The 27,300-nt window shown below is 39.1% G+C and overlaps 2 protein-coding genes across 2 annotated transcripts in view; one reads left to right on the top strand and one right to left on the bottom strand.

Moving 5' to 3' along the window:
• Positions 1-2,751: 2,751 nt before the first annotated feature.
• LOC104592031 (putative ATP synthase 24 kDa subunit, mitochondrial) lies at positions 2,752-11,612 on the top strand. Its single transcript, XM_010251174.3, has 7 exons — positions 2,752-3,023; positions 7,375-7,468; positions 7,561-7,705; positions 8,310-8,420; positions 9,136-9,282; positions 11,028-11,150; positions 11,334-11,612. Exons 1-7 carry the CDS (start codon positions 2,985-2,987, stop codon positions 11,395-11,397), a joined length of 723 nt encoding a protein of 240 aa, XP_010249476.1. The 5' UTR covers positions 2,752-2,984; the 3' UTR covers positions 11,398-11,612.
• A 10,482-nt stretch (positions 11,613-22,094) lies between these two features.
• LOC104592025 (RNA cytidine acetyltransferase 2-like) overlaps positions 22,095-27,300 on the bottom strand; it is a 40,245-nt gene continuing 35,039 nt past the window's right edge. The window contains exons 23-26 of the mRNA XM_010251165.3: positions 25,944-26,072; positions 25,400-25,525; positions 22,848-22,913; positions 22,095-22,749 (exon numbers count right to left, since the gene is read on the bottom strand). Coding sequence (XP_010249467.1) covers positions 22,492-22,749; positions 22,848-22,913; positions 25,400-25,525; positions 25,944-26,072 — 579 coding nt within the window. The 3' untranslated portion in view covers positions 22,095-22,491. The remainder of the gene's footprint in view (positions 22,750-22,847; positions 22,914-25,399; positions 25,526-25,943; positions 26,073-27,300) is intronic.

Genomic DNA, 27,300 nt, shown 5'->3' with positions numbered 1-27,300 from the left:
TTAACAAGCCTAGCCCAACCCCAATTTAAAATTCTATGTTGAGGCCTACGTTTTGTGTTCAAACCTGATTCGGGCCCACCCACACATATACATATTTATATGTGTTATTTTGTCTTAAATATATATATATATATATATATATATATATATATATATATATGTATGTATGTATGTATGTATGTATGTATATGTATATAGTAGGGGACCCGTGCGGTGCACGAGAAAACCCAATGTCTAATTTGCTGGTAAAAAGGATCAAAAGGATATAGTGAATGTCGGCTGGTGGTAAATTTCCAAAAGTATATATACTAAATTATTGATTTTTTAAATATATTAAATAATTTATTTTCTTTTTAAATATATTATTTACAAAATTACACTAATTTATTTTTTATTTTTCAATATAAGTTAATTAATAATTTCCTTTTCTAAAATTTTTCAATATTATACTAATTTATATTAATTACAGAAATAATTTGTGTAATTATTGGTTCAAATTATTGTTTTACTTTACCAATACTAATTTAGCTTTAATAATTTAAAATGAAAATTACACAATTTTTAAATAATTTTCCAAAATCTATCAAATGTAATAAAATTTCCCAAATTTTCAAAATATTCCAATAATTATTTACTACATTTTAAAGAAATTTTCCAAAATTACATTAATATATATTTTTTATTTTCTTCTCCAAAATTATGATATGTTTTTGCCAATTTGCAAACTCCACCAACTCTTTCCTAGAGCTATAATTGTTGAATTTATTTTTCAATTTTATAAATTTTAATTAATTTTAAATGACATTTATAAAGAAATTATTGGTTGAAAATTTTGTATATTCATTGATTTCTAGTATTTTTTCTGAAAATAACACAATTTAGTGGTTAGTGTAATAAAATTGATTTTACGAAATTGTAACTATAGTAAAATATTTATTATAATGATTACTCTATTTAATTACTACACCAAAATTCCAATAATAATTATTAGTGTAATAATTATTTTGAAAAAGTAATTAATTTAACTACACTAATAATTATTATTGGAATTACAGTTCTTTCAAAATTACTGTAATTACAGTATTTTCAAAATAAAAAATTTTACTATAATAATTAATGTAACTTAATAATTATTATTACACTAATAATAAAATTACATTAATAAATTTCTGAAAATGTAAATTCCAATGATAATTATTACTGTAATTTTTATCAGCAATAAAATTCCAAGAATAATTATTGTTATAAATTTCCGTAAAATAATAATTTACACTAAAATTTCAAAGATAATTATTTCTGTAATAAAGTTAATATGAAAAACAAATCTGTAATTAGAAATAAAATTTTCATTAAAATAATTATTGTAATTGAATTATTACAATAAAATTCCAATAAGATTTATTAGTGTAATAAAATTATTTTGAAACAAACTGTAATTATTACACTAATAATTATTACTGGAATTTCTGTATTTCAAAATTACTGTAATTACAGTAATTTCAAATAACAGATTTTATTGTAATTTATAATTCTGTAGTAATTATTATTTTCAAATAATGGAAACGTGTGTAATTTAATAATTACATTATTGGAATTGATACAAAATGGAAAATTGTTAATTGTGTAACAATAATTATTATTTTAAATCAAGATTCACAGTTTTTTCTATTATTAAATTTTCAAAAATATTAGATAATAGGAATTACTATTTGAGATTATGAAAAAAGGAATTAGTTAAACTACACTAACAATTATTTTAGTTTAATAATTATAATTACATTGATAATAATAAAACTTTCAATAATTAAATTAATTTTCCTTAATATTCCAAAAATTAAAAAATGTCATAAAATTCCAAAATTGCACTAACTTATCTGTTATTTTCAATTAAAATTAATCAATAATTTTCTGAAAATGTAATAACGAGAATTATGCTAATTTTCTGAATAATCAATTATTGTTTATTGGTTGAATAATCAATAAATTTTCAATAATTTCAGTAATCTATTGAATAATCAATAAACTATCCATAATTTCCAAAAACTACACCAAACTGTCAATAATTTATAATTATATGAAATCACAATTATAATTTTTAGATTAGAAATGTAATTATTTCAATATCTTTTACCAACAATCAACTAGTAAAATTTTTAGAAATAATTGATAAATATTAATACTAATTTATTTATAATTAATTATTTGTATTTATTTTCAGAAATATTAAATTTAATATTATTAATAAATTATTTATTTATTTAATAATAAATATTAATAATATTTTCAAGCATTTTAAGAGGGGATAGGATTGGAAATATAAAATCATGGAGGGGTAGGATTAGAAATATAAAATCAGGGTATTGGACGATTCATCCCTTTTTCTTTTTTATAAATGGGTAAGATATATATATATATATATATATATATATATATATATATATATATATATATATAATATTATGTATTATATAATGTATAAAATAAATTTGTATACATATTATTTTTAATATAAGATATTATATATATAAAAGACAATGGCCCGAAATCAAACCTGGGCCAAGCTGGGCCCGGGCCTAGGCTATTGCTCTTATCGTACGTGCAAAGCCCCGTCCGTCCCATGAACTCCTCAAAGTCAAAGCAGAGCTTCTCAAAGCAGCTGAACAAGCTTAGCATTAATGTTCAGCTCAGCCCCTCCCAAACGGGCCACAGCTGCATGGCAATAATAAGTAATTGAGTTCAGCCATTTCAGCTGTTATCATTATCAAAGAGCCGCTCGGCCCGCTCCGGCTCCGGGAATTTGAGAGCGACGTAACGTTCCATCAGCAAATTTAGGAATTTGTAATTCCGTGAGGTTCAGAGCGAGAGCGATACCTCGCTTGCACGGTTTCGCTCACTAACTCCACCAAAAGAGGTCTCGTTAACTTGTCGCGCCCAAACCTAGGATCCTAACAGAAGATCAACGTCAACCGAGAGAAGCTCCAGTCATGGCATTCACCTCTCGTCTTCTATCCAGATCTAAACAGGTATCCACTTCAGACCCTGCATTCATTATTTCAGCTTCTTCCTGTTCTTCTCCTTCTTATTGTTTAATTTTTTTTCTTCACGAGATTCTGAGCGTAATTTGAAGGATTACCCCACGAGAAAACATAGAATTTGGGTATTTAGTCGTAGCAGATTGATCGTATATGCCGTTGGTTGATACTGGAATATGTGAATGATCGGCAATTGCTTTTTACTTTTTAGGGTTTGAGTTCATTTTTCTGGATAATAAATTTTATTTTCCCTTTCTGCTTTGGTGAATCAACAAGTGTTGGATTATGTTTACTTGGAAAATGTTGATCAGCTTCGGTGGAAAATGCTGTTGGTAGATTTGTCTAGTGCAAATAAAATGGAATTTGATTAAAATGTATGGAAAAAATCCAGTTCTAACTTCATTCTTCTGGTAAGATAGTGATACGTGGGAGAAACTTCTGTTCGTTGCTATGTAATTATAGATTGTAATTGAGCTTGAGATTGAACTTGCAGTTATAATATCATCTCACCATTCTTTACATGAGGCATTGGTGTCCTGCATGATAACACTTTCATTACCTCCAGTTATTAGCATAAGAAAAGTATTGCATTGTAAGGCCACTTGTAATGGACTGATGTTTCATTGATGTCCTTAATACTCTGTTCCCCGTCTGATGAGCCAAAATGTTAAATTGAAACTCTTCTTTCCTTTCCAAATTGATCAAATTTTCTTTTGTTGTCTGTTGTTGTCCCTTGAAGGTTTGAAAAGAGCTTGGTATTCTTTGTTTGTTGTTTCAATGTACTCCTTTAAAATACATTGAGCACTCCAATTGGAATTAATCTTGTTTCAGTCATTTTATTTTTAAGTGCTCCAATTATCATCTCATTGATTTACTAGATGGCTTCCACTTGAATTTGTTTGAACCATCTTTGTTGTTTGATTTGGTAATTTCTAAATATGCCTTCGTTTCATATTATCCCCCTTTTTCCTTTTGAATCACCAAGATCAATTCATTCAATTGATACTGATCTCCTATTCCATCTTTAAATGTTCCTTTAATTCCCATGGGAATTGGAGCTGATTAAAAGATTCCACTCAAATGAAATGGTTTTTTCAAATTAATCAAAAAAAAAAAAAAGATTTTTCAACCAACCTTTTATATTGGTAATTTGGTTTGTAATAGAAGGAAGCATGATTTCATTTCATCAAATGTATTTGGGAAGCTCCCCTCTCCCTACAAAAATATAGAATTATGTAGTTATAGGGTCCATTAAAGATCATACTCAATTATCATTATAAAGATTTGGAAGTTTTTCTATAGCTCCTTGAGATCAGATAAAATAGTTGACCATAAACATTCTTCTATCCCTATTACTTCATTCATCATCATTTTTTTCTTGTTGTGGTCCTTCAACAACCAAAGCATTGCTGGTGAAGGATGAATGGGATCATGAGACCCTCTTCACCTTTGTAGTGGAGGTTTCTTAAAACCTTCTATGGGGGTTTCCACAAACACCTGAAGGTCTCATGGTGATGGAAACCTATGGTACCCAGATACTTGTACATAGGTGTCATATTGTATCAGATAACTTACATTTTTAGTGTAAATTCCATATCCAAAACCCTGTTCAATCCGTGTCCTAATCATATCTAGGTAACATAGATGGAAACTATTGGAAGCAAACAAATCTAAATTCAGATTTTCCATTCTGTCATTCGATGTAATACCCTTAAGTACTAAAGAGGACTCTTTAATCATCAAAAAATTAAAGAATTGTTTGGCTAAAAGAGTTTTAATTAAGTTATTTATACATTCTTTTTTCCCCAAAGCATTGAAATCATGTAGAAAGATTTAGACATAGCAGTTGGGCATTGTGGAAAATAGCTTTCTGATGCATCTTGATGACTTCTTAGTTGGACCTGTGAAGAAAGTCTTATTGTTTTTTTCATGGTTAATTGAATTTTCCTCTCCATGGGGTTTAAAGATACAGGACCATTTCCTGCATTCATTCGTTGTGACTTTGGCCGACACTTGATTCTTATTGTTGCCTTGACTAGCCTCTTGGTTTGAATTCTGAAAGCCATATGACTTTATTTACATTAGTTCCATGCAATGATTTCAATATTTTTTTATTAGTAACTGTTAGAATTGTATTAATAAAAAGAGATTGTGCTATATATGTACAAACTCTCTTATGGAGATAAGGAGTCTTACCTTTACCCCCTGAGTGTCCTTTAATTATTCTTACAATTGAGTTACAATTGTACCCAAAACATTTGTTCCCTTTCCCCCTTGCTTTGCTAGAGCACCCGCCAAGCTATTATCTTTCCTTGGGATCCAAGAAACCCTCAACTCCATATCTCTAGTTAACCACATGAACTTTTTTGCTTCATTTCCATAGCACCACAATGCAGCCTCTCTATTTTAGAACTACCCAACTACCAATTTTGAATCTCCTCCAATAATCAACTTCCCCATATTCATTTCTTTTGCCCTTTGAACACCTTCCATGACTGCCATAACTTCAGCCCTTAGGGAGTTTCCCACTCCTATTGGATCCAAAAACAAAGCAACAATATCACCTTCCTCGTTTCTAAAAGCTCCCCCCTTCCACTCCTGAAATCCCCAGGTTGCCCCTACAATATCACCCTCTTTCTAGTGGCATCCAAGTCCTGTAGACTGCAGTATTTTTAGATGAAGTACTTTCTGCTTGTCCTCACTTCCTAATGATGTCATTTTTTTTGAGAAAAATTAGAATATATCCATGGTCTTGGCCCAATGAGCTACTCTGGCAATAATGCACTCAATTAATGCCTCCTGGCTCCTTTCTATGTCGTTGAAAATTCTTGGATTTCTTCTTCCCAAATTATTTAAATTACCACAGCCCTAATGCTTCTCCACAACATTCCACCTGCACCCAAATAGAAAAAGAACAAACCCAGATGCAAGTAACAAATGGACAAGAGATCAGTAAGTGATAGCGAATCTCACCTTTTCATGCAATGATTTCAATTAAGATTTTTGTGATCTACATGACAAGTCTACTTGTTTTGGTATTTGAAGAGTATAAGAATGGTGGATCATGGATGCAGTATAACTTAATACTAAAACAATTGATTCTTACCTATTATTTTCTTAGTAAACCCTAAGCTTCAGGGTACTAAACAAATCGTTCCCCTATTATATACTAACACAATTGATTTTACCTATCAATTACTGAAAAAAAATAATGCTTTCTTCTTTTTTCAGTTATTTTTCAACAAAATGCCTGAAAAGATTAAAAAAAGCTTCTGTTAAATCATAGTCCTTTTTTCCTTTCCTACATCTTCAATTAAAATACTTGACCTTCTCCTGGTCCTTTTAATCATTTAGCCTACAATAATTCTCCCATCTCTAGTATGGTGGAAAACAAATTGCAAAAGATGATTACAATCATTTCATCATCTGAGCACCATATGCATAAAATGTTTCATTACATTCAAATTAGAATGCTTAGAAGTCTTCAGGTGGAGGAAATAAGGGCAGACCAGTGCACAAGGCTCCTGCCAATGCAGGATCTGGGGAGGGACAGGTGTGCACAACCTTGCTCCTGCACCTACAAAGAGGCTGTTTCCAAAGTCTTCAGATGGAAATACTAAATCCAAATGGAAGGTATGGTGATATCAGCAATTGGAAGAAATACAGCCCATAAACAAAAGTTGTAGTAAGAAGATAAACATGTAAAATTATTCAAAAAAAAGGATAAACTTGTGAATCTTTAACTTGGCCAATTTCTTGAGGTTATTAGGCATTTGTGCTTTCATTTCAGTAGATGATGCTTAATTATGTACTATGGGATGCTTGCTTGTGTCCACTGTTCAACTCAACTACAATTATGCAACTCAAAAATCAAAAGAGCATTGTCCCAATGATAGGAGATCAGCTGCATAAATCCTGTTTTGCCATTCCACCTTATCAAGGCATATTCTCTTTGTCAAATTATGAGAATGCCCCCACATGAACTTGAACTCATTCAACCATGTAAAATATAGCAATAGGCAGTAAACATGAAAAAACTCATGTCAATTTCTGCAATCCTTAAAGAATTACCGAGTTCTGATTTTTCTTCTCTTTTTTGTCCTTTTTTCTATTGAAAGATTGACATGTTCTTAGGCAGCATTAAGCCTCAGATGAAACTTTTAACTTGTCCATAGCCAGTATCCAGTGTCCCATTTCTAGTATGCTATTATTACTCTCTTTGGATGAAGCTCTTGATATTTAAATTCACATCCCACTAACTCTTTGAAGTTGTGCTTCCTTCTTCATTAGTTTCCTTTCCTAGTTACTTGCTCTGTCTCATCACATTATTGTGCTTTTGTAGTTGTATTCCGGTCAGATAATTCTAAAACAGGAGCATGTTGTTCCAGTCCGTTTCTTTGCCAAAGAAGCAGCACCTCCAGCCCTCAAGGGAGATGGTGAGTGACATTTGTGTTTTTCTTCTTATTTTCCTTACCGGCCTCTCTATGATCTGTTTTCCTGACTTGTATACATGTGTCTTGCCTAAAAGAGATGTTGAAGAATATCTTCTTGGAGGTTAAGAAGAAATTTGATACAGCCCTGGGTGTACTTCGGAAGGAGAAGATAACAATAAATCCAGATGATCCAGCTGCGGTTGCTCAGTATGCAAAGGTCATGAAGACTGTAAGAGAAAAGTAAGCATTTTCATTTGCATTTGGAATCTTTTGTGTACATAAATACCAGAAATCTTCATTAGATATGATTGACGTATGCTCATGAATACTCTATATATGATGTTGGTCACTCCCATTGATCTAGACTCTATAGCTTTAATCATCCCAGAGCTTGGGTTATCCGGTACACAGTGATTATGGAACTGGTATCAGCAATTTTATGGACCAGTTTTTTCTATGTTCATAAATACTTTTTGTCCTTCAAAAGGGAGCTTACGGGGAATAAGTTTAACCCTGTTGCTCCAAATTTATGCAGCAGATGCTTTAATTTAACACTTGGCCCATAGAAAGTGCTTGTTTTGAACATGTAACAAGATCTTTGGGGCCAAAATTTCTTCCATGAATATAGGGTGGGGAGCATAACATGGGGAATTGTCAAGGTGTCTTCTTATGGCTTTGTTACAATAAGGAGCAAAGTGTTCATAGGTGTCTTCTCAACCAATATGCTGCAAGTCAATTCACTTATTTTGGTACTAAGTATTAATGCATTAGACAATATGCAATTTTCCCTTGCGAATATTGTACCAGTGAAACATTTGCATGCCTTTCCATGTCCAACATGCAGGGCAGATTTGTTCTCAGAATCCCAACGGATTCAATACACAATTCAGACACGCACGCAAGGTATTCCAGATGCTCGAACATATCTGTTGACATTGAAGGAGATACGAATCAAGTATGTGCTTACATTCCCCCTCACTTTTGTTTCCGGTTATCCATTTGATTTGTTAATGCTGGTTTGGCCCTTCTTAACTTGGGTTTTCAGCATTAATGTTCTTGATTTGTAAATTTAGCCTGAATTATTTAATTTACATATGAAAGTTGAAGATAAAGTGCCAATTTCTGCTTTCCTATTTGATGATGTATAATGTATTTATTAGTAAAGGAACTACTCAATTATGCATCTCTCACCTATTGGAGGTTGCAGGGTATTTGTAGTGTTGATAAATTTTGGGAACTTTATGTATATATGGGAGGAAGAGGAGCCTATGTGAAATTCTGATATAATTGGATCTTTTGCTTATTTAAGCCATTGGTTGTGTGAGATTAGGGTTGAGTGGGAGTGGATATTTTCTTGTGAGTCTGTAGAGAGTTTAGTCATGTATTTCTTGTTCCCATAGTGGATATTTTTCTCTCTTCCCATGGATGTAGGCTACCGAGCCGAACCACATTAATTCTTAGTGCTTTCTCTCTTTCTTCTTTCTATTTTCTTCTTGATCTATTTTTCTCTTTCCTGCTGGTTGGCATCACCTATATATGGCTTGCAATGAAACCTAATTCATTACTTCTTACATACTAGTTTTATTTTATGTAATTGATCCATAAAAAGCAAAAGGAAAAGAAGGGAAAAAAAGGTTGTACCTAATGTCTTATTTAAACATTTTTTGCAGGAGAGGCCTCACTGATGACCTTGGTGCAGAGGATATGATGATGGATGCGTTGGAGAAAGTTGAGAATGAAATTAAGAAGCCACTTCTAAGGTCTGACAAGAAGGGGATGGCTCTTCTTATAGCCGAATTTGATAAAATAAATAAGAAGTAAGTTTCACTCCAGAATTTGAACCCTACTAGTTGACCCATTTAATGGTTCTTGTGGCATAATTTAACTTGTTGAGGTTCAGATTTGTACCTATAGTTAGAGGTGATCATGGGCCGGGCCGGGCCCAGGCCAGGTTTAGCTCTAATAATAAGTGCTTTAGCCTAGGCCCAGGCCCGGCCTGGCCTGCACCCCAGGCCTAGTTTGCAAGCCCAAGCTCGGCCCTACACAAGCCTGGGCCAGGCTTATGGGCTTTCTCGGCCTAATGAGAAATGAGTTTAGACCTATGACATCCAATAATAAAACTTTAATTATTTAAATTTTTCATTTTAAATTAAATAAAATGTAATATATGCAAAAAAAATGGAACAAGCCCATGGTAAATTGGGCCTACGCACAAAAAAAGGCACGGTACTCATTTGAACCAGCTCAAGTATGTAAATTGTCCTCCTAGGCACGGGCCTCATTTGAGCCAACTCAAGTATGTAAATCATATGGTAATAAACATTTTTATTTACTTATCAAAAAAATAAAATAATAAAAATTTAATAAAAGATAAAATAAAATATAATTGCATATATAACATATATAATATAATGTTATAATTATATATTTTTATTGTGGGCTTGGCCAGGGCCAGGTTGGGCTTGAAGTGTTGGGCCCAAGTCCAGCCCAAAATTTTCCAGGCTTGATGCAGGCCAGGCTTGCACACAAAAACTTGGGGCCCAGGCCCGGAAATTTGTGGGTTGGGTCGGGCCAAGAACGATCACCCCTGCCTATAGTGAATTTGGTATTGTTATAATTTTTCCCCTTATGTTTTAAAGGAAGGATTTAAATTAATACATGCCATGCCTAATGCACTAATGATGATCTTGGATAAAAATAGAATTGCAAACCAGGAATATTATGGATAAATCCACTTTTTTTGCTTGAACATTGACAACAATGACATGATGATGATGATGATGATGATGATGATGATGATGATGATGGTTTTTACCTTTAATATATGTGCACTTCCAAGTTCTCTTGGCACTGCTGCATCATGACCTGTAATGTAAACTTGCTAAGATTCAACGTATTTGCTTAAATTTAATGTTTTCTGATACCATGGCATAAAGATGGAGAATGCCAAAATCCAAAAGCTATAAACATTGTGGAAAGAGGATTCAAAGGTAGTGGTGGGATGGTGAAGGAACAACATTATGAGCACTTGGGAATAGACATTATCAAGGAAGTGAAGTTTTTAGCTGGAGAGCTAATAACAGTTTACAACTGGACACAGATCAGCCAACATTTTTTCTTTCTTTGGTTTTTGGCAAGTAGATAAGCCAACAGTTTGGCTGATGCGTTGGCAAGGCAAAAAGGGATGGTTAAAAGTGATATTGGCAAGTAAAAAAATTCAATGGTATAATGTTTTAAATGTCATGATATGCAAAATTGATTATTATTAGCTTCTTTGGTTTTTTAATACAAAAATAGGAAATTAAAAATATAACACATGGTAGCATAGACCAGACTTATTTGTCAAAAAAAAAAAAAAAAAAGAAAAGAAAAAAGACACCTAATATAGCCTTGTGCCCTTGATAATTATGAAGGGATGATATTACTATTCCATAAAAAAAAAAAGGTATCATACTAATGATCATGTCCGATGTCTTTTTGTTGCTTCCTAAGTTTCTGGGATATAGAAGAGAATGGTTGTAGATTGTTTTACTGTTCTTTCTGTACTAATCAATATAATTAGGCTTGGCATTCGGAGGGAAGATTTGCCAAAGTATGAGGAACAGTTGGAACTTAAAATTGCTAAAGGGCAGTTGGAGGAGCTGAAGAAAGATGCCCTTGAAGCTATGGAAACTCAGAAGAAACGGTATGTTGCCAGTGCATTCACAGCCAGTTTACTTTTTATAAGCCCCATGTTATCCTGATCGACTGATTTCAATTGAATACTCACATTGATTACTTATCATACTATGTTTGCATCTATTACCACCGTGTATGTAGATTTGTTGTTTAGTTTGTTATTTGAACATTGATTTCTGTCCTATTCTAGGGAGGAGTTCAAGGACGAGGAAATGGTTGACGTCAAGTCATTGGACATCCGAAACTTCATCTGATACTGGAGTTGACCGAAGGCACCATTTTGCACAATTTCATTTCAGAACTATCAATTCCTTTTGTTAAGAAATGTGTCGCATCTCAATTTGATTGGAGTTTGCAAGAAAAGAATGCTTGACCTCCAGATGAGAAGGTTAAATAGAAAAATAAACTAACAATCAACAAGTTGGTATGGGTGAATTATGAGATATTAATTGATGTTCCATTTTCTCCATTGTCGTTACAGACTTACAGTGGTGACTGGTGAGCTTGGGCAACAGGTTGTTTATATTATGTTTTTTCTGATGGTTTTGCCATTTCTCCAATCGACTGAGTGAGTTGTCCAGAGTCTACACTACGGGATAAACAACCACGTTGAAGCAGATCAGGACTCTTATCATTTGTTCCAAAGAATTTGGCGTTAGTGTTTAAGTGTAGCTTGATGGAATCTCCGACACGTGATTCCCGACTGTAGTGAGTAGTAGTAAGTAATGACTAGGGGTATCAATGGATTTGGGGGATTGGAAACAAGACATTGAATTGGATCAATCCAGACTTGATGGTCCAAAGAATTTGTTGGATTGGATTTGACCTGGTCCATTCGGCATTTGCAATGAATTTATATTATATTGGGTTGTATTGAGCCATTATCTGGTCCATTGATAGAAGAATATAGGTGTTCAGGTTTGGATTAGAATCAATCTAAATTAAAATAAATTTGAACAGATTGGACGGTCCAGTCAATAAATTGGATGGATCCAAAATGGTTTAAAATATTCATTGAATTGGATTAAATTTACTCCTAGTGGACGCATATTGGACTGAATCAGATTGGGCCAAATCCAGTTCAATTGACACACCTGATAGTGACTACCATTTGATTTCTTAATGAGTGGTTTAGAGCAACTGCATGTTTAAGAGTTGCAATATACTTTTTGTTTATAACGTGCACCTACACTTAGGTATAAGCCCATGAGTCATGAACTAGATTTTTTGATCGCTAAAGAAATGGATAAGTGATTATACTTGCCAGGCTATCTTGTAAGGAAACAGACCATTTCTGAACCCGATTTGTCATGCTCATTCATTTCTACTTTCTAGCAACAACCACAGATTTAAGTATTTTCCCAGGCAATCTTGTATCGAACTATGGATACAATATGCCCGACATAGTATGTTTTGGTTTTCAAGGCAAACGGCACGTGGCACGAGTGAAAGGGACCAATATTGATGTCATTCCATTTCCTCCTATTGTCGGTTTTTAAATTGTAACTTTGTATCTAATGTATTGAGTTTGAATCAGCCAATATAGACTGATACATAGATGCAAATCATTTACTTTTGGAATTCAAATTCAAACTATTTTTTTATAATTATATTGAAATTTAAATTAATGCTCCAATATTAATCCCATCATTTACACCCATTAATTGGGGCTTTTCAAATTCTACTGTTTAATTTCTTTCCTCATAAGCGTTCGTCTTTTGGTCAAATTAGATGTTTGAAGCTTCAACCTTTGTTGTGATGTTCGAGGGCCCCCAAGTGACGAGGTTGTTGTGATGTTCGAGGGCCTCCAAGTGTTAGTTTGTTGTGATGTTCGGTTGTGGTTTGTCGAGTTTTGAAGTTGAGGGTCTCGCTGGTGTTGAGCCATTATGATGGCCAGTTGTGGTTTGTCGAGCTTTGAAGTTGAGGGTTTCACCGGTGCCGAGCTATTATGATGTTCGATTGTGGTTTGTCGAGCTTCAAAGTTGGGGGTATGCTCTTCGGCCAAGGAACTTGTACTTGAAATTTTGTGATCCGAGCACCATTCTCCCAGTTCTGAAGTCAAAGAGTGGGATGCTCGGTTGGGACAGAGCGAGGCCTCCTTTTCTGTTGGGCGTCTCGAGGAAATCAGGGGAACTGGTTGACCCGGTGGGCCTGGGCGAACCTCAAGCACCTGCATCGGTGGTTGGACCGCTGCTGCGAGGTGGACCGAAGCAATTAATGCCCTGGCCGTAGATTGTCAAAGTCATTGCTTTGATTTCCAATGCTTTGCGCATGCAGTAATAGTTGCGTCTGTTGGTCTTCCCGAATTTTGTCAGGACAGCACTTGATCTCTACCGTAGATCTGGCGTTGATTCGCGTCCCTGTGGGCTATAAGAATGGGTGGAGGGGCATTCCCCCTTTGCCATTTGCGAGAAGAGTTGTTGGGAAAGCTCGACAGGGTGTTGTCATCATTGCTCGATGCTTTATTTTTATTCCTTGGCTTCAATCTCGATAAGATGTCTTCCTCGTCTTCCCATTCTTCTTCCGCTTCTAGCTCTTATGGTTCTAGTGGGTCCGATTACGAGTCCGATGTTGGGGTTTTCGAGGATGCCGAGGTTGGTCCCTCTAGTGTAGAAGTCGAGCTTCCGTTGCGGGCTGGTCGCTGGTTTGGGACCACACCTTGTGCGTTGGACGTCGAGGATATGGCTCGGATCCGAGCTATGTTTGACATCCCCGAGGATTTCCGAATGAGGTGCCCGTAGCACGGTGAGATGGAAACCGATGCTCGGCCCAACAAACTTTGTGTATACAAGAACAATCTGGAAGCCAGGTTGAGGTTCCCTCTAAACAAAGGGGTTTCCGAGGTACTTGCATGATTCTAAGTACTGCCAGTGCAGTTGATTCCGAACTCCTTTAGGTTTTTGATCGGCCTTCTGTCCTACTGTGCCGTGCGTGATATCGAGTTGACCCTGGGTATGGTGAGCTTCCTTCTTCAGCTCAAACCTCACCAGCATGGCTATTACTATTTCTCAACTAAGAAGAACGTCAAAGTGTTGGTCAGGGCTCCTTCTTCTATGAAGCACTGGAAGGAGACTTTTTTCTTTGTCCACTGTCCTGGGGTTCTCCCCTTCTCGGCCATGCTACAGGAGCCAAGAACGAGAGTGCCCCAACCTCAATGCTCGGCGCTTACTTAGGAGGAAAGGTCAGCTCTGAGCATGATCCACAAGATAGACATAACTATGTATACATGTTTGGAGATGCTGATGCTCGGCGGCCTGATGCGTGGGGTTGGCCAAGAAAGTAGAGTTGGTCCATGGTTTGAAGCACGAGATCACCAAACTCAAGGAAAAGAGGGAACGACTGAAGCAAGAGGTCGCCGAGGAGGCGGTGGCGCAGCACAAGAACTTAGTGGAACTTCGGCAGAACATGGATCAATATGCTTTGGCTTCCTATGAAGCAGGTTTAACGTCTTTCGGCGGAGAGCGCTGCGCCACTGTCCCGAGCTAGCCAATGTTGCGCAGACTTGGGAAGCCTATGACGATGAAACCCCCCCGGCATCAAATGAGCTTGTTGGTGAGGAAGGTGGAGGCGACGACGCTGATGAAGATGGGGATGGCGAGGCCACCAACTTCCCTTCCGTTGATTGAACTACCATGGGTCCCTTCCTTTTCTTTTTGTTGCTCTTGTAATGGCTCGGTATGCCCAGCTTTCGCCTAATGTACTGGTTGCTTTAACTTAATGAAATTTTCTTGTTCCAAACTTGTGTGCAACTTATATATTTTATTTTCATTTCCTTGGCCTTGCCTTGGCCAAGGTTTGGTTTGGCCGAGATCTTTAGCCTCCGACTGGTGAAGCGGGAGTGCATTTTGAGCTCTCGTCTTTGGGATGCTCAGTTTCTGGTCTCGGGAGCCTTTGGGGCCCTTTGAGGGCTAGCCGTTGCTCGGCTAGCTCTGGCCGACTTAGTCGGTAGGCGAGCTGAGTTTGGTTGACCGTCCTCGGACCCTGAGGGGCGGGGCCGTTCTTCTCCGCTTTAAGCTCAGGCCGTTCAAAGGTCAGCTAAGTCAGGTAGGTCGGTGATGCGCTGCCGAGTTATGCGTTGTGGGCTCAGGCTGTTCGGAGGTTAGCTGAGTCAGGTAGGTCGGTAATACACTGTCGAGCTGTGCGTTGTGGGCTCAGGCCGTTCAAAGCTCAGTCGAGTCAATGGGTTATACCGAGCTACACATGTGTGGTCGTGTAGCGTGGTCGTGTAGCATGGTTGTGTAGTGGCGTGTGTGTTCAATGTGGTGTGCGCGCATGTGGTGTGTCAGGTGCTCAACATTTTGCTTGAACAAGGTGCTCTTTATTAATACTGAATCATTGATAGCACATCCGAAGGTTTCCTGTGTTCCAACTTCTCAATATTGGTCGGCCATCCAGGTCTTTGAGCCTGTAGGTGCCCGGACCAAGAACCTTGGTGACTCTGTACTGCCTTTCCCAGTTTGGTCCGAACTTTCCTTCTCCAGGCGCGGACACTATGATGGAGGACGAGGTCACCTATCTTGAACTCGCGTCTGCTAACTTTAGTGCCGTAGTACTTCTCCATCCTCTGTTGTTGTGCTACCATCCTGACATATGCTCGGTTGCAGGCTTCCTCGATCAGGTCTAACTCTGCGCGGAGGTCCTCATCATTTTGGCCTTCATCGAAGAGCTCGATCCAGAGGGTGGGAGAGCCAATCTCTACAGGAACCATAGCTTCAACTCCGTAGGTCAAGCTGAAGGGTGTCTCACCGGTGGCTGTCCGCAGAGTAGTCCTATATGCCCAGAGTATGCTTGGCAATTCCTCGGCCCACCTCCCCTTGGCCTGGTCTATCCAAGTCTTCAGGCCATGTAACAAGGTTCGGTTGGTCACCTCGGCTACTCATTGCTCTGGGGTCAATGTACTGTCATGGTCCAATGGTCGATCTTCAGGTCGAAGCAGAGGGCCTCAAACTTTCGATCGGTGAACTGCATCCCGTTATCTGTGATGAGGATGTGCAGAATATCGAATCGATAAACAATACTTTTCTAGAAAAATTTCCAGGCATTATGCGTAGTAATGCGTGCCAAAGCTTCAGCTTCCACCCGTTTGGTGAAGTAGTCCACCGCCACCAGGAGAAACTTTTTTCTAAGCAACCACAGTGGGGGAGGGGCCAAGGATGTCCATCCCCCATCGCGAATGGCCATGGGCTGGTGATTGGCTTCAGGGGAACTACAGGCTGGTGATGGAGATTGGAGTGTTGCTATCAATTATCGCATCTCTGGATTAGCTGGGATGCATCTTGCTTCATCGTTGGCCAAAAATAACCTTATCGGAGTGCCTTGTGTGCCAGGGTGCGTGCGCCAGGATGGTCTCTGCAAATACCTTCGTGGATCTCCCTCAGGACATAGTCTGCCTTGGATGGGGAGAGACATTACAGGTAGGGGAGAGTGTGTGAGCGGCGGTAGAGCTAACCTTGGATAAGGCAATACCGGGCTGATTTGTGATGGAGTTTCTTTGCTTTTGTCCGATCTTCTGGAAGTGTGCCTTCTCGGAGGTATTGTGCTATGGGGTCCATCCAGGATGGGTCGTGTTGTACCGGGAGGATGAGGAGATCTGTTTGCACGATGCTCAGCTGGGCCAGAGTGTCCAACTGTGCTATCTTACCGAGGTCGGTTCTCAAGGAGCTGGCTAATTTGGATAGCACGCCGGCTCGTATGTTCTCGGCTCGAGGAATCTGCTGGCTGTTGAAGTGCTCAATTCGAGGGATGAGCTCCTGGACCTTCTATAGGTAGTTTGCCATCGTGGGCGTTCTCGTCTCAAATTATTCGTGGATCTGGTTGACTACCAGCTGAGAATCACTAAAGGCTTCTACTCTCTGAGCTCCTAGGTCTAGGGCGAGGCGTAGCCTGGCGATCAAAGCCCCATACTCAGCTTCGTTGTTGGATGCTTTAAACTCAAACCTGAGGGCATGCTCTAGCACGGTGTCATTTGGGCTGAGGAGAATAAGGTTAGCTCCGCTGCCTTGCTGATTGGATGAGCCATCCACATGCAGGGTCCATACTTGCGACGGTGGGGCAGGATCCTCGATAGTGAATGTGCATTTGGCAATGAAGTCGACTAGGGACTGAGCTTTGATCGCAAGTCGGGGTGCATATTCGATGTCAAACTCACTCAACTCCATGCTCCATTTGATCAAGTGACCAGATGCTTCCAGCCTTTGGAGGACTTGTTTAAGTGGCTGGTCGGTGAGCACTCGAATTTAGTGGCCCTGAAAGTATGGTCTGAGCTTTCTGGCCAAGGTGACCAGAGCCAAAGCCATTTTCTTCAAGTTGGAGTACCGGGTTTCTGTGCCACCGAGGACTTTGTTGGTGTAGTAGATCGGCCTTTGTACCTGGTCTTCCTCCTTGACCAGTACCGAGCTGACGATCTCATTCCTGGCCGAGAGGTAAAGCAATAGCTTATCCCTTGGCTCGGCTTGGTGAGGAGAGGCAGCGAGCTTAGGTATCGCTTCAGTTCTTGAAAGGACTCACATCCTTGGTCCATTGGAAGTCCTTTAGTTGTTTGAGGGCTTTGAAGAAGGGCGGACACCGGTTCGTAGATTTGGACATGAACCTGCTAAGGGCGTCTATTCTATCGGTGAGTCGTTGCGCATCTTTGTGGGTTCGGGGCGACTGCATGTCGAGGATGGCCTATATCTTCTCTGGATTTGCCTCAATCCCCCTTTGTGTCACCATGAACCCCAGGAATTTACCCGAGCCGACCCTGAAAGAACATTTGGTCGAGTTCAGCTTCATCTTATACTTCCTAAGGGTACTGAAGACTTCCTTTAGGTCGGCAAGGTGCTGCTCGGCCTTTTTGCTCTTCACTAGCATGTTGTCGACGTATGCCTCTACGTTTCGGCCGAGCTGATCTTTGAACACCTCATTCACCAGCAGTTGGTAAGTGGCGTAGGCGTTCTTGAGGCCGAAGGGCATCACCTTGTAGCAATATAAGCTATGGTCAGTGATAAAAGTTGTTTTCTCCTGGTCATCAGGATGCATTCGAATCTAATTGTACCCTGAGAAGGCATCCATAAAGCTTAGGAGTTCATGGCCTGCCGTTGCGTCGACAAGTTGGTCGATCCTTGGTAGAGGAAAACTGTCTTTGGGGCAGGCTTTGTTTAGGTCAGTGAAATCGATACATATCCTCCACTTCCCATTGGGTTTTTCACCATTACCACTTTGGCTAGCCAGTCGGGGTACTTGACCTCCCGAATGAAGTCGGCGTCGAGTAACTTTTGTACTTTGTCTGCAATCACTTGCCACCGTTCTGTTGCGAAGCTCCTCTTCATCTATTTAATAGGTCGGTAGTGGGGGTCAGTGTTCTAACGGTGTGTGATGACTTCAGGGTCGATCCCCGGCATATCTGCCACCAACCAGGCAAATACGTCGGTGTGGTCCCTCCGTAGCTGTACAAGTTGTTCTCAGAGGCGGTCATTTAGGAGAGAACCGACCAGGATTGTCCTCTTAGGGTCTTCTTTGTTAAGCAGCACCTGGATGAGGTCTTCAACAGTTTGGTCGTGCTATGTCCTCACCTCGTCCCTTAAGTCATAAGCTTTTGTCATCAGTGTTTCTGCGGCCAGGCGTGGTCCTCGGTAGGAGAGCAAGTAGCACCATCGCGTAGTTCTTTGATCTCCACGTGCTACCCTTATCCCATATTCGATGGGGAAGTTCGTGGCGAGATGGAATGTGGAGACCGCAGCTTGTAGAGCATTAAGGATCGGCCTATCGAGGATGGCGTTGTACGAAGAGGGGCAACGAACCACAATGAAGTCCACTATGGTCATCGTAGTAATGTCATCGTCTCCAATCAGTAGGGGAAGGGTTATTCTCCCAGTGGGCAGGAGGGACTCCCCAGAGAATCCCATTAGGGGAGTGTTGACGAGGGTGAGGCACTCTTTGTTGATGCCGAGCTTTTCAAAGGGTGAGGCACTCTTTCTCGCGGTTGGCCATCTCGGTTGTGATTACCAAGGCATCGTCGTGTGGGGTCTGAACCCCCCCAGAGGTCATCACCAGTGAATGTGATAGATTGACCGCACTTCTTCTTGTGCCCCCGGTTGTTGATTTCGCACAGTCGCGCATATTTGTTGCGCCTTGAGCTACTCTCCCCTCATGCGGTGATTCCACTTGATATGACGTCGATCACACCAGTAGGGGGAGCTCGGGGCGGCGGTCGAGCATCCTCCGTGCGATGTTCCTTCTGTGTCGGCTTCTCACTCTTGATGAACCCACCGAGGTATCCGCACCTGATTAGGTCTTCAAGGTGGTTGCGCGGGTCGAAGCAATTTTCCTATCGTGGCCATGATCTCTATGGAACTCACAATACTTGTCATGGTTCCTTTTGTTGCTTTGCGTTTTCATCTTCTCGGGCCAACGAACGTAGTTAAGGTTGCAGATTTGCATCAGGACTTCAGACCGCAACATATTGAGTGGCGTGAAGTTCCGATAAGTCGGCAGGGGTGTTCGTGGTCTGTAGTCGGGTCGGCGGTCTTGCCTCTTATGGTGCCGATCTGATCTTTCTAACTTTCGCTCCTCAGTATCTCTCCTCTTGTCGGGCCTCTCTTCCTCATCCCATAGTTGTGTCTATGCTTCTTCTACGTTGATATACATCTGAGCATGACTCATCAGCCCAACTAGGGTTTGCAGAGGGTTCTTGGAGATGGAGAAGTTGAATGGGGATGGGCAGAGGCCATGTTGAATAGCGGTGACAGCCACGAACTGGTTCAGGTTCCTGACCTGTAGTGCTTCCTTGCTGAATCTTGCCAAATAGTCCCTGAGGGACTCGTTTTTCCTCTATCACACCAGTATGAGGCTGGTCGAGGTCTTCCAATGCTTTTGACTCGCTGTGAACTGAGCACGGAACTGGGTTTCTAGTTACTCCCACGATGCTATTGAGCGTGGAGGCAGGGAGGAATACTAGGTTAGGGTTGGATCTACTTGGTTTGGTGCGTCCTGCTATGAGAGCAGGCGGAGAGGGCCGACCTTCTTGTTGTATCTTTCCTTTCTTGGTTGGACTGCGGTATGCCCTTGTCTGCTCGACGCGCTTTGGGGTCCTCAAGATGAGGATCATCCTTCGTACGCGTCGGCGCATAAGGGGGGACAATCTTGCTAGGCGGTGTCACGGATCCTAGGTTCTGCATCATTTTGAAGATCTTGTTGATTTTTTCTTGCATTGGTGATCGGCCTGTTGATCGTCCGGGCTGGTTCTTGGGCATCTTGTGCGTTTCCCACAGACGACGCCAGTCTGATGCTACTCAATCCGAGGTGGTGCATAAATTGAGAAGAGAAACCAGATAGTTCCTTGCTAGCAGGGCAGGGCCGAGCTACAAGGACGAGGCCGCGCTTAAAGACCTATAATCGAGGAAGAAGTCAGAGGCCCGAAGAGTTATCCCCGGGTAAGTACTCTGATGCTCAAGTCAATAGGAGGTGGTAGATGGTCGGGCCGAGCTATAAGGATGTTGGTCCGAGCTAAGTAGCAATATGGGTGTTAGAAGTTAGGGGTCCCTTACCTCGAGCATGAAGTACCTTTTTATAGTCGAAGATCCATGTCCTAGTCAGATTGGACTTTCGGGGTTGTCAGGATGAGGTTAGCCGCCGAGGTTTTCGGAATAGAGTCTCGTTCCCCAACGGAGTCGTCTTCCTTATTCCTCCTTATTCGTAGTCGTGTTCATCCATGTGACATGTAGTTAACGTGGCTGGAAGGATAAGATGGAGGGCCACAGTGATAACATAGCTCTGACCACAGTGATAACATAGCTCGGCCGAGCTATGCCGATGTGGTCGAGCTAGGTCAACGTGGCCAAGCTATGCCAATGTGGCCAAGCTAAGTTGACGTGGCAGGGCGATAGTTGGGCGGCCACGTGTCTTGCAGGGCCAACTCAGCCATGACCCAAACAAAATTTATTGTTTGCTCTTATTTCTTTCATATTAAAATAATAAAATATTAATAAAGCTACTCACATAATCAAGTATTAATACAAAAAATTATATATTGCTCAAAGTAATAAATATACTAATAATAAAAAATAATATTAAAGTTAATCATTCACCTTATTAAAATATTTTCAAAATTAAAAAGAATCCCTCTTGACAATTTGATGAACATGTCAAATTATACTACAAAAGATTTTGTAGCTTTGGATGCAGAGTCCAACTAGTGCATTAACAAATATTTGCATCACTTTAAATTAAGATTCAATCATATTAAATACATTACATGGTTTACTTTCCATTAGTTTACATTTCACATGGTACAATTACCATAGATTTTTCCCTAGTCACTATTTGTGCTTCACAATGCAATTCATGCACCATAGATTTTTCCCTGAATTCCCTATGGTGAAGTACTGAAGGCTACAGTTACCCTCTGAAGAACAATGAAATCATATCACTTTCACCTAAGGATGCTTCAACTACAATCTATGGCTGATGCCCCTCCAAGTTACGGCTGGCTTCATCCTCCTCGGCGGCCATATTGAGGTTCCTATTCTTACGGCAATTCTTGCCCTGCTTGGAGATTGTGTTCCTGGTGTTGGGGGTCCGAAGGAATAACCGATCCCAAATTCCGATTCAAAGTCTCGAGGAACCACGATTTCAAGATTGAAAGCAGCCAACGAAATGCTCAGCTAAACGAGTAGTCAGAATTCCAAGCATTGGCTTTTGGGGGTATTATGTGATTATGTCAATAGTTATTCTACTACAATCCATGGGCAAAATAAGCATTTTAAAATGTTCAAAACTATGATATCACCATTTTCAGATCAGTTTTTAACGTCAAATAAAAGGGTTCAACTTGTCTAATTTACCCAAAATGTGGAAGGAGGTTTTTGGAGATTCCAAAGTTCAGGGGAAGGTTCATGCATTTCTAAAACCATAGGGGAGGTTTAAACAATTTAGCCTTAAAAGTTTAGCTCGAGTTAAACCTTTACATGTTACATGGTAGAAAATAATAAAATATAACCCATTTGAGACTTTTGAGTAGCAAAGTTTTTTGGAAAAAAAAAAAAACAAAAACAGGGGATTTAATACATCAAATAAATTAAAAAGGAAAATTACATTGATGTGAATGTGGACTATCAACAAAGACGGGGGCAAAACATAATGGCAGAGTACCCTAGCACCAAAACTGGGCTCTGTTATAGTTAACTAATTTAATAATAATAGCCTAAACATTGCCCCTCAGCAACCACTAGTTTCCCTCGCGACATTTTTTTGGTATTTACCTCTGGCTCTGGCATTAATTGTTCTTACTAAAAATACTATATGTTATGCCATGAATGCAACCGTAACTTCTGGATCATTTGTCTTCGGGCAGCAGAATGTCTGACAGGTGTTCATGATTTCTTCTTTTTATTCGATTTGAATCCACCATCACCCTTTCCTCTTTTTTTGGTATCCTTATTATTTTCTGAAAGTTTTCCATGTTTCCCAACCTTATTCTTACTGGACTTCACACTAATGAGACCACTTGAAGATATCTTCCCTGCTCCATTTTGCAGAGCATTCTCAAAATCATCTTCTCTGTCCACAATGGCATACTGCTGCAAAAATTCTGGATTCAACAAATCCTCTGTTTCGGCTTTCATCTTGTCCTAAGAATATGATCTCAAGTAAGTTTGAAACTTCCACAAGAAAAGAATGATGAAGATACCAATAGACTGGAAAATGGTTTAGATAACACCAAGCATACCTTGACTTGTTTTGCTGCATCATTCAGATCATCATCAACGGATACACTGTGAGGTTCCATCACAACCTGTGATGAAAATTTTACAAATTGAAAAGGAATTAATTAGAACTCATAATATTGGTTGTTGATCCAGAATTCAGTCTAGGGTATACTACAATGTTCCACATACAAATAAATAAGCATATTTTACCCAACATGGCTCAGATGAAGAGTAGAAAGTAAACAAAGCATCATAGAGGAAGCAATAACACCTGTGCATCAAGGATGAACTTGTTCAAATGGGTTCCTAGACCCGGGACCTCCCTTGCAAATCACCTTGCTAGGGAGAAAATAGAGAGATTTTCCCTTTTTATACCACAATCTATCAGGTCAGCTTGTTAAACTCCCATGTTGGCTGATGTGGAAATGCAAAAACCATCTCCATGTTAGCATGTCGCTCGCCATTCGCATGTAATCTCACATGCCATTTTTTTTTTGAAATCTAATAGTGTTCCTACTTAACACAATGGGGACATTCATTTTAGGGTAAATGGGGGCGGGTAAGATGGTGGGCCCCATGGACAAGAAAAAAAACCAACATTCCGGTATTAGTGGGTCCCATGGAAAGAGCAATTACTGAACAGCTCATTTACCTGGGTAAGTAATACCCTCCAGAAACTTGGGTAAATAACTTTCCAGTCCGTGTGGAAAATTGTTAACGCATGAAAGGACAACAATGCCCCTTCAATAATGACACTTTTATTGATAAAATGGCCATTGTATAACTTTACCTGGGAAATAAAAGAACACTGGTAAGTGCACTTATCCAAGAAGTGCTTCTCAGGAAACACTTTCCCGAATAAGTGCATTTACCCAGGTAAGTGACAACGAAAAAAGAACAAGGCCTATAGGTGAGGTTATCAAAATCTATGTTCTCCCTTTTTATCAATAACAAGAAAATTTATTAAATCATAGAATATAACAGATACAATTGAATTCCACAATTCTGGATAGACACAACTAGCCAAGCCTAAAATCTTACAATGAATTTAACCGAAGCATCAGCCAATTTATTTGTTGATCATTTAACCCAACTGAGTGAAATCTCAATCTCACTTGCAATGCATCCAATTTCCTTTGAAGCTTGCCTACGAGTCCATGCACCAAAGCTGTTGCTCATCAGCCACCTATCACTAACTGGGAATCACCTTACTCACCAATTTCCTGATTCTCAACTTCGTTGCTCATATCTACCTCTGTAGCAGTGCTGAATTTCTGCACTTAGTGAATCAGCTTGACCAATCTCTCAACACTCCCTAATCCCAGAAGTAACTGGATTACTGCCATCAAAATTCATCTTGATTCTGTCCTGAATAGGTGGCCACTACATTTCTAGAAGCATAGAAGATCTCATGGAAGCAGCAGCATCTACTGTTCCCCAATGTCTGACAAATATCATCTACTGAAAAACTCCTTGAACACCTCCATAGTGAATAAGGATGAAAGTGGAGAGGTTTTAGTGTTTATCCCCAAAACAATAAGTATGATTCCCATCCTACGCACCATCTAAGAGCAAGGATTTAGTACAGAAGGTTTCTTTTTTTTATTTTGATAATAAAGTGCTGAAGTATAGAACTTAGGGGTGGCAATTCACGGCCTGTCCAGCAGGGAAAGAATGGAATTTTGGCCAAGCCCAGAAGAAGCTGTGCCAAACATATCAAGACCTGCTCCAGTCATATGTTTAGCACACAAATAAATATCATGCTATAAGGAAGCATGCAATAACTCAAGTTGTGCCAAACATATCAATACCTGCTCCAGTCATATGTTTAGCACACAAATACATATCATGCTATAAGGAAGCATGCAATAACTCAAGTTGTAGGTTATGGTGTTATTTACATACAAAATAAGGCAGGCAAATAGCCAGTACTGGCTCGGACGGGCCAGCCCAAAATCCCTGAACTGCCCAGCAAATTGACACCTTCTATGATTTCAGGAAAAACAAATAAAATGGCATTGTTTATGATTTTGGGAAAACAAACAAGAGTACAAGACAACTCTTGTAGTAGGAAGAACTAGTTCAATATGGCAACAGTGGTTCTAAATGAGCATTGAGCACAGATCATGAAATGATTTCAACCAGTTTAATGGATAGTCAAAGTTCTAATTCAGCCTGCCTCAACACCTTCTAAAATCAAAAGTTAAAATAACTCAACACTAGAATGTGAATGTCATAAAACTTGTTTCAGCACAGAGTAAAGAGTATATAAATTTTGATATTTCTCCATGAAATTAGATGCTTTCAAATACTAAGAACACAATATTGAAGACATTCACATCAGGGCGACACCTAGAAAAAACAAAAATCAAGGAAAAGAATAAAGAAACAGCATGCTGGAACAAAAGCAAGAATGATGCAGGAAGCACCCAGACTAACTATTCTTCAGATCTCCAAGTTGTTGAATGGAAAAGAGAGATTTTATGACCATAATCACTTAGTTGGTAAACAACAAAGAAAGAAAAGTATTAACTAGAGAAACATAATAAAAGTCTTCATGGTTGTTCCTTACTTCTTTTATTCGAGGTAGGTTTGCATGGATCTCCTCAGATGCAATACTGAAGAGATACTTGTGGAACTTTTTCATAACTTTTATAAACAGTGATAATATTTGTTGCCTTTCTAACTTCATTGCTCCCTGTAAAATCAAATGGAGAAAAGGTCTTGAGTCATTTCAGTTGTTTTCATGGAACTAACTACATACAATCATAATAGAGAAATGCATTCCACAGTGATCAGGAACCCTAAGATGTCCAGATATGGATACCAACACTGCCACTAATATGCAAATGTGGACATCATCCATTTATTAGAATCAACAGCACGGATGTAAACACAAGTATCTCATCCAATATGTTGATAACATGATTTCACCTTTAGCTTAAGTTGGCATCCCCTCAAATTGAACACACACACACACACACACTTTTTCTGCACTCATTCACTTTTTCAAAATCATTAAGCACGCATCACTCTCTAAGGAGCAACTCAAGTCAATACAGTTTACTAGCAAAGAATGGTAAAGTAAATATCAATGGATCAGAATAGTTGCAGACCTCAATATATGTGACAGTTTGGCACTGCAAGCCCATGCAGAGTAGAACAGAAGCCTGAGCATATGACAAAGTAACTGGAAGCTTCTCTTGGAAATACTGATAAGTAAGGATCGGTACAAGGTCTAGAATCTAGAAAAGATAAATCAAGTTAGATAAGGAAATACTGAAAAATCAAAAGGTTTTGCATTTGCAATTTTCGCTCTCCCTTTTATTTTTCACAAGACTAACCAACCTTCTTGAATATATGACAGAATAATTTCTTAAACGCACAAATATCAGCATAACTCTACATGTATAAAATCTGCAAATGGGAAAGGGCAAGCAAATATGTGAACCCCTCCCCCCAAACAAAGAAATGCATAGCAAGCTTATTATTGCACTTTCCCATTTTATTTCAGCATTACATATCTTATGACAAGCACAGAGAAGGGGGAGGACAGTAAGAAAACGTTAGTATTAGCCTTACCCAAAAATCAAGGCAATATAATTTTGGGTTTTGCAGAAAAGAGGGAAAGTAAACCACATTGAATAGCCCTGTTTTAATACAATGAAAAGAAGACCAGTGCCAAATGTTGGTCCCAGCTATCCAGGGTCTTGGGAGGGTAGAATGGATATGGACCTAACTTCCAGCATTTTATGCACAATATGACTGCACTCAGACTTGAAGCCACATTCTCATACATTGTCAGCCCACAATTTTAGCATTGCATCATGCAATTGCTCCCTTCTTGATAAAATGACAAAGAAATAAATAGAATGCAAGACTGGCCAATTGCTCATATTTGTCATTTAAGCATATCCCACAACATTCAAAAAGGTCTGAGACACATGGATTTGCAGACATGGAAATTTTGGATAACAGAGATTACAGTTGAGAAAACCCAGTGTGCATACATACACTATACAACATAGTAAGAGTTATATTGGATCTTGGAAAGTTGTTATTGGAAAGAGGAAAACAATGATGGAGACTGATACTTAGGTAACGCTTTCTGAATTTCTTGGCTCAGCTGGAAGGTGTTGTTTGCATGGTCCAGGATGTCCCGGCGTGTATTACATCCTAATGGATACACATTTTTTTCATGGTTACACATACAAACTGTTGACTTAATTTTTTCAGATGGTATTTAGTGGCATAATTGCAAACAAAATAAATTCTGAAGGCAAGAAATTCTGGAAGATGCAATAGAGGAAGTAATACCTCAGTGAAAACTGAAAAGTAAATCAATAACCTTTTCAGGTTAGTTGTCAAAAAGAGTGCATTTTTTCTTTATTGTGTACTTTCTGTTTCTATCTTTACCTTGTATATTAATGAAATTTCTGCAGTTATTGATCAAAAAACACGGACAATTTGAAG

The sequence above is a fragment of the Nelumbo nucifera genome, chromosome 3, assembly GCF_055504915.1.
Source record: "Nelumbo nucifera cultivar China Antique chromosome 3, China Antique-T2T, whole genome shotgun sequence".
NCBI classification, from domain to species: Eukaryota; Viridiplantae; Streptophyta; class Magnoliopsida; order Proteales; family Nelumbonaceae; genus Nelumbo; species Nelumbo nucifera.
The sequence above is the reverse complement of the archived record's forward strand: the minus strand, read 5'-3'. Positions and strand labels throughout refer to the sequence as shown.

Bases quoted from the DNA above. Each gene is read 5' to 3' on its own strand.
- LOC104592031 (XM_010251174.3), top strand. From the start codon at position 2,985: ATGGCATTCACCTCTCGTCTTCTATCCAGATCTAAACAG. The intron at 7,706-8,309 runs GTAAGCATTTTC...TCCAACATGCAG, and splicing joins ATGAAGACTGTAAGAGAAAA to GGCAGATTTGTTCTCAGAAT. The intron at 8,421-9,135 runs GTATGTGCTTAC...CATTTTTTGCAG, and splicing joins TTGAAGGAGATACGAATCAA to GAGAGGCCTCACTGATGACC.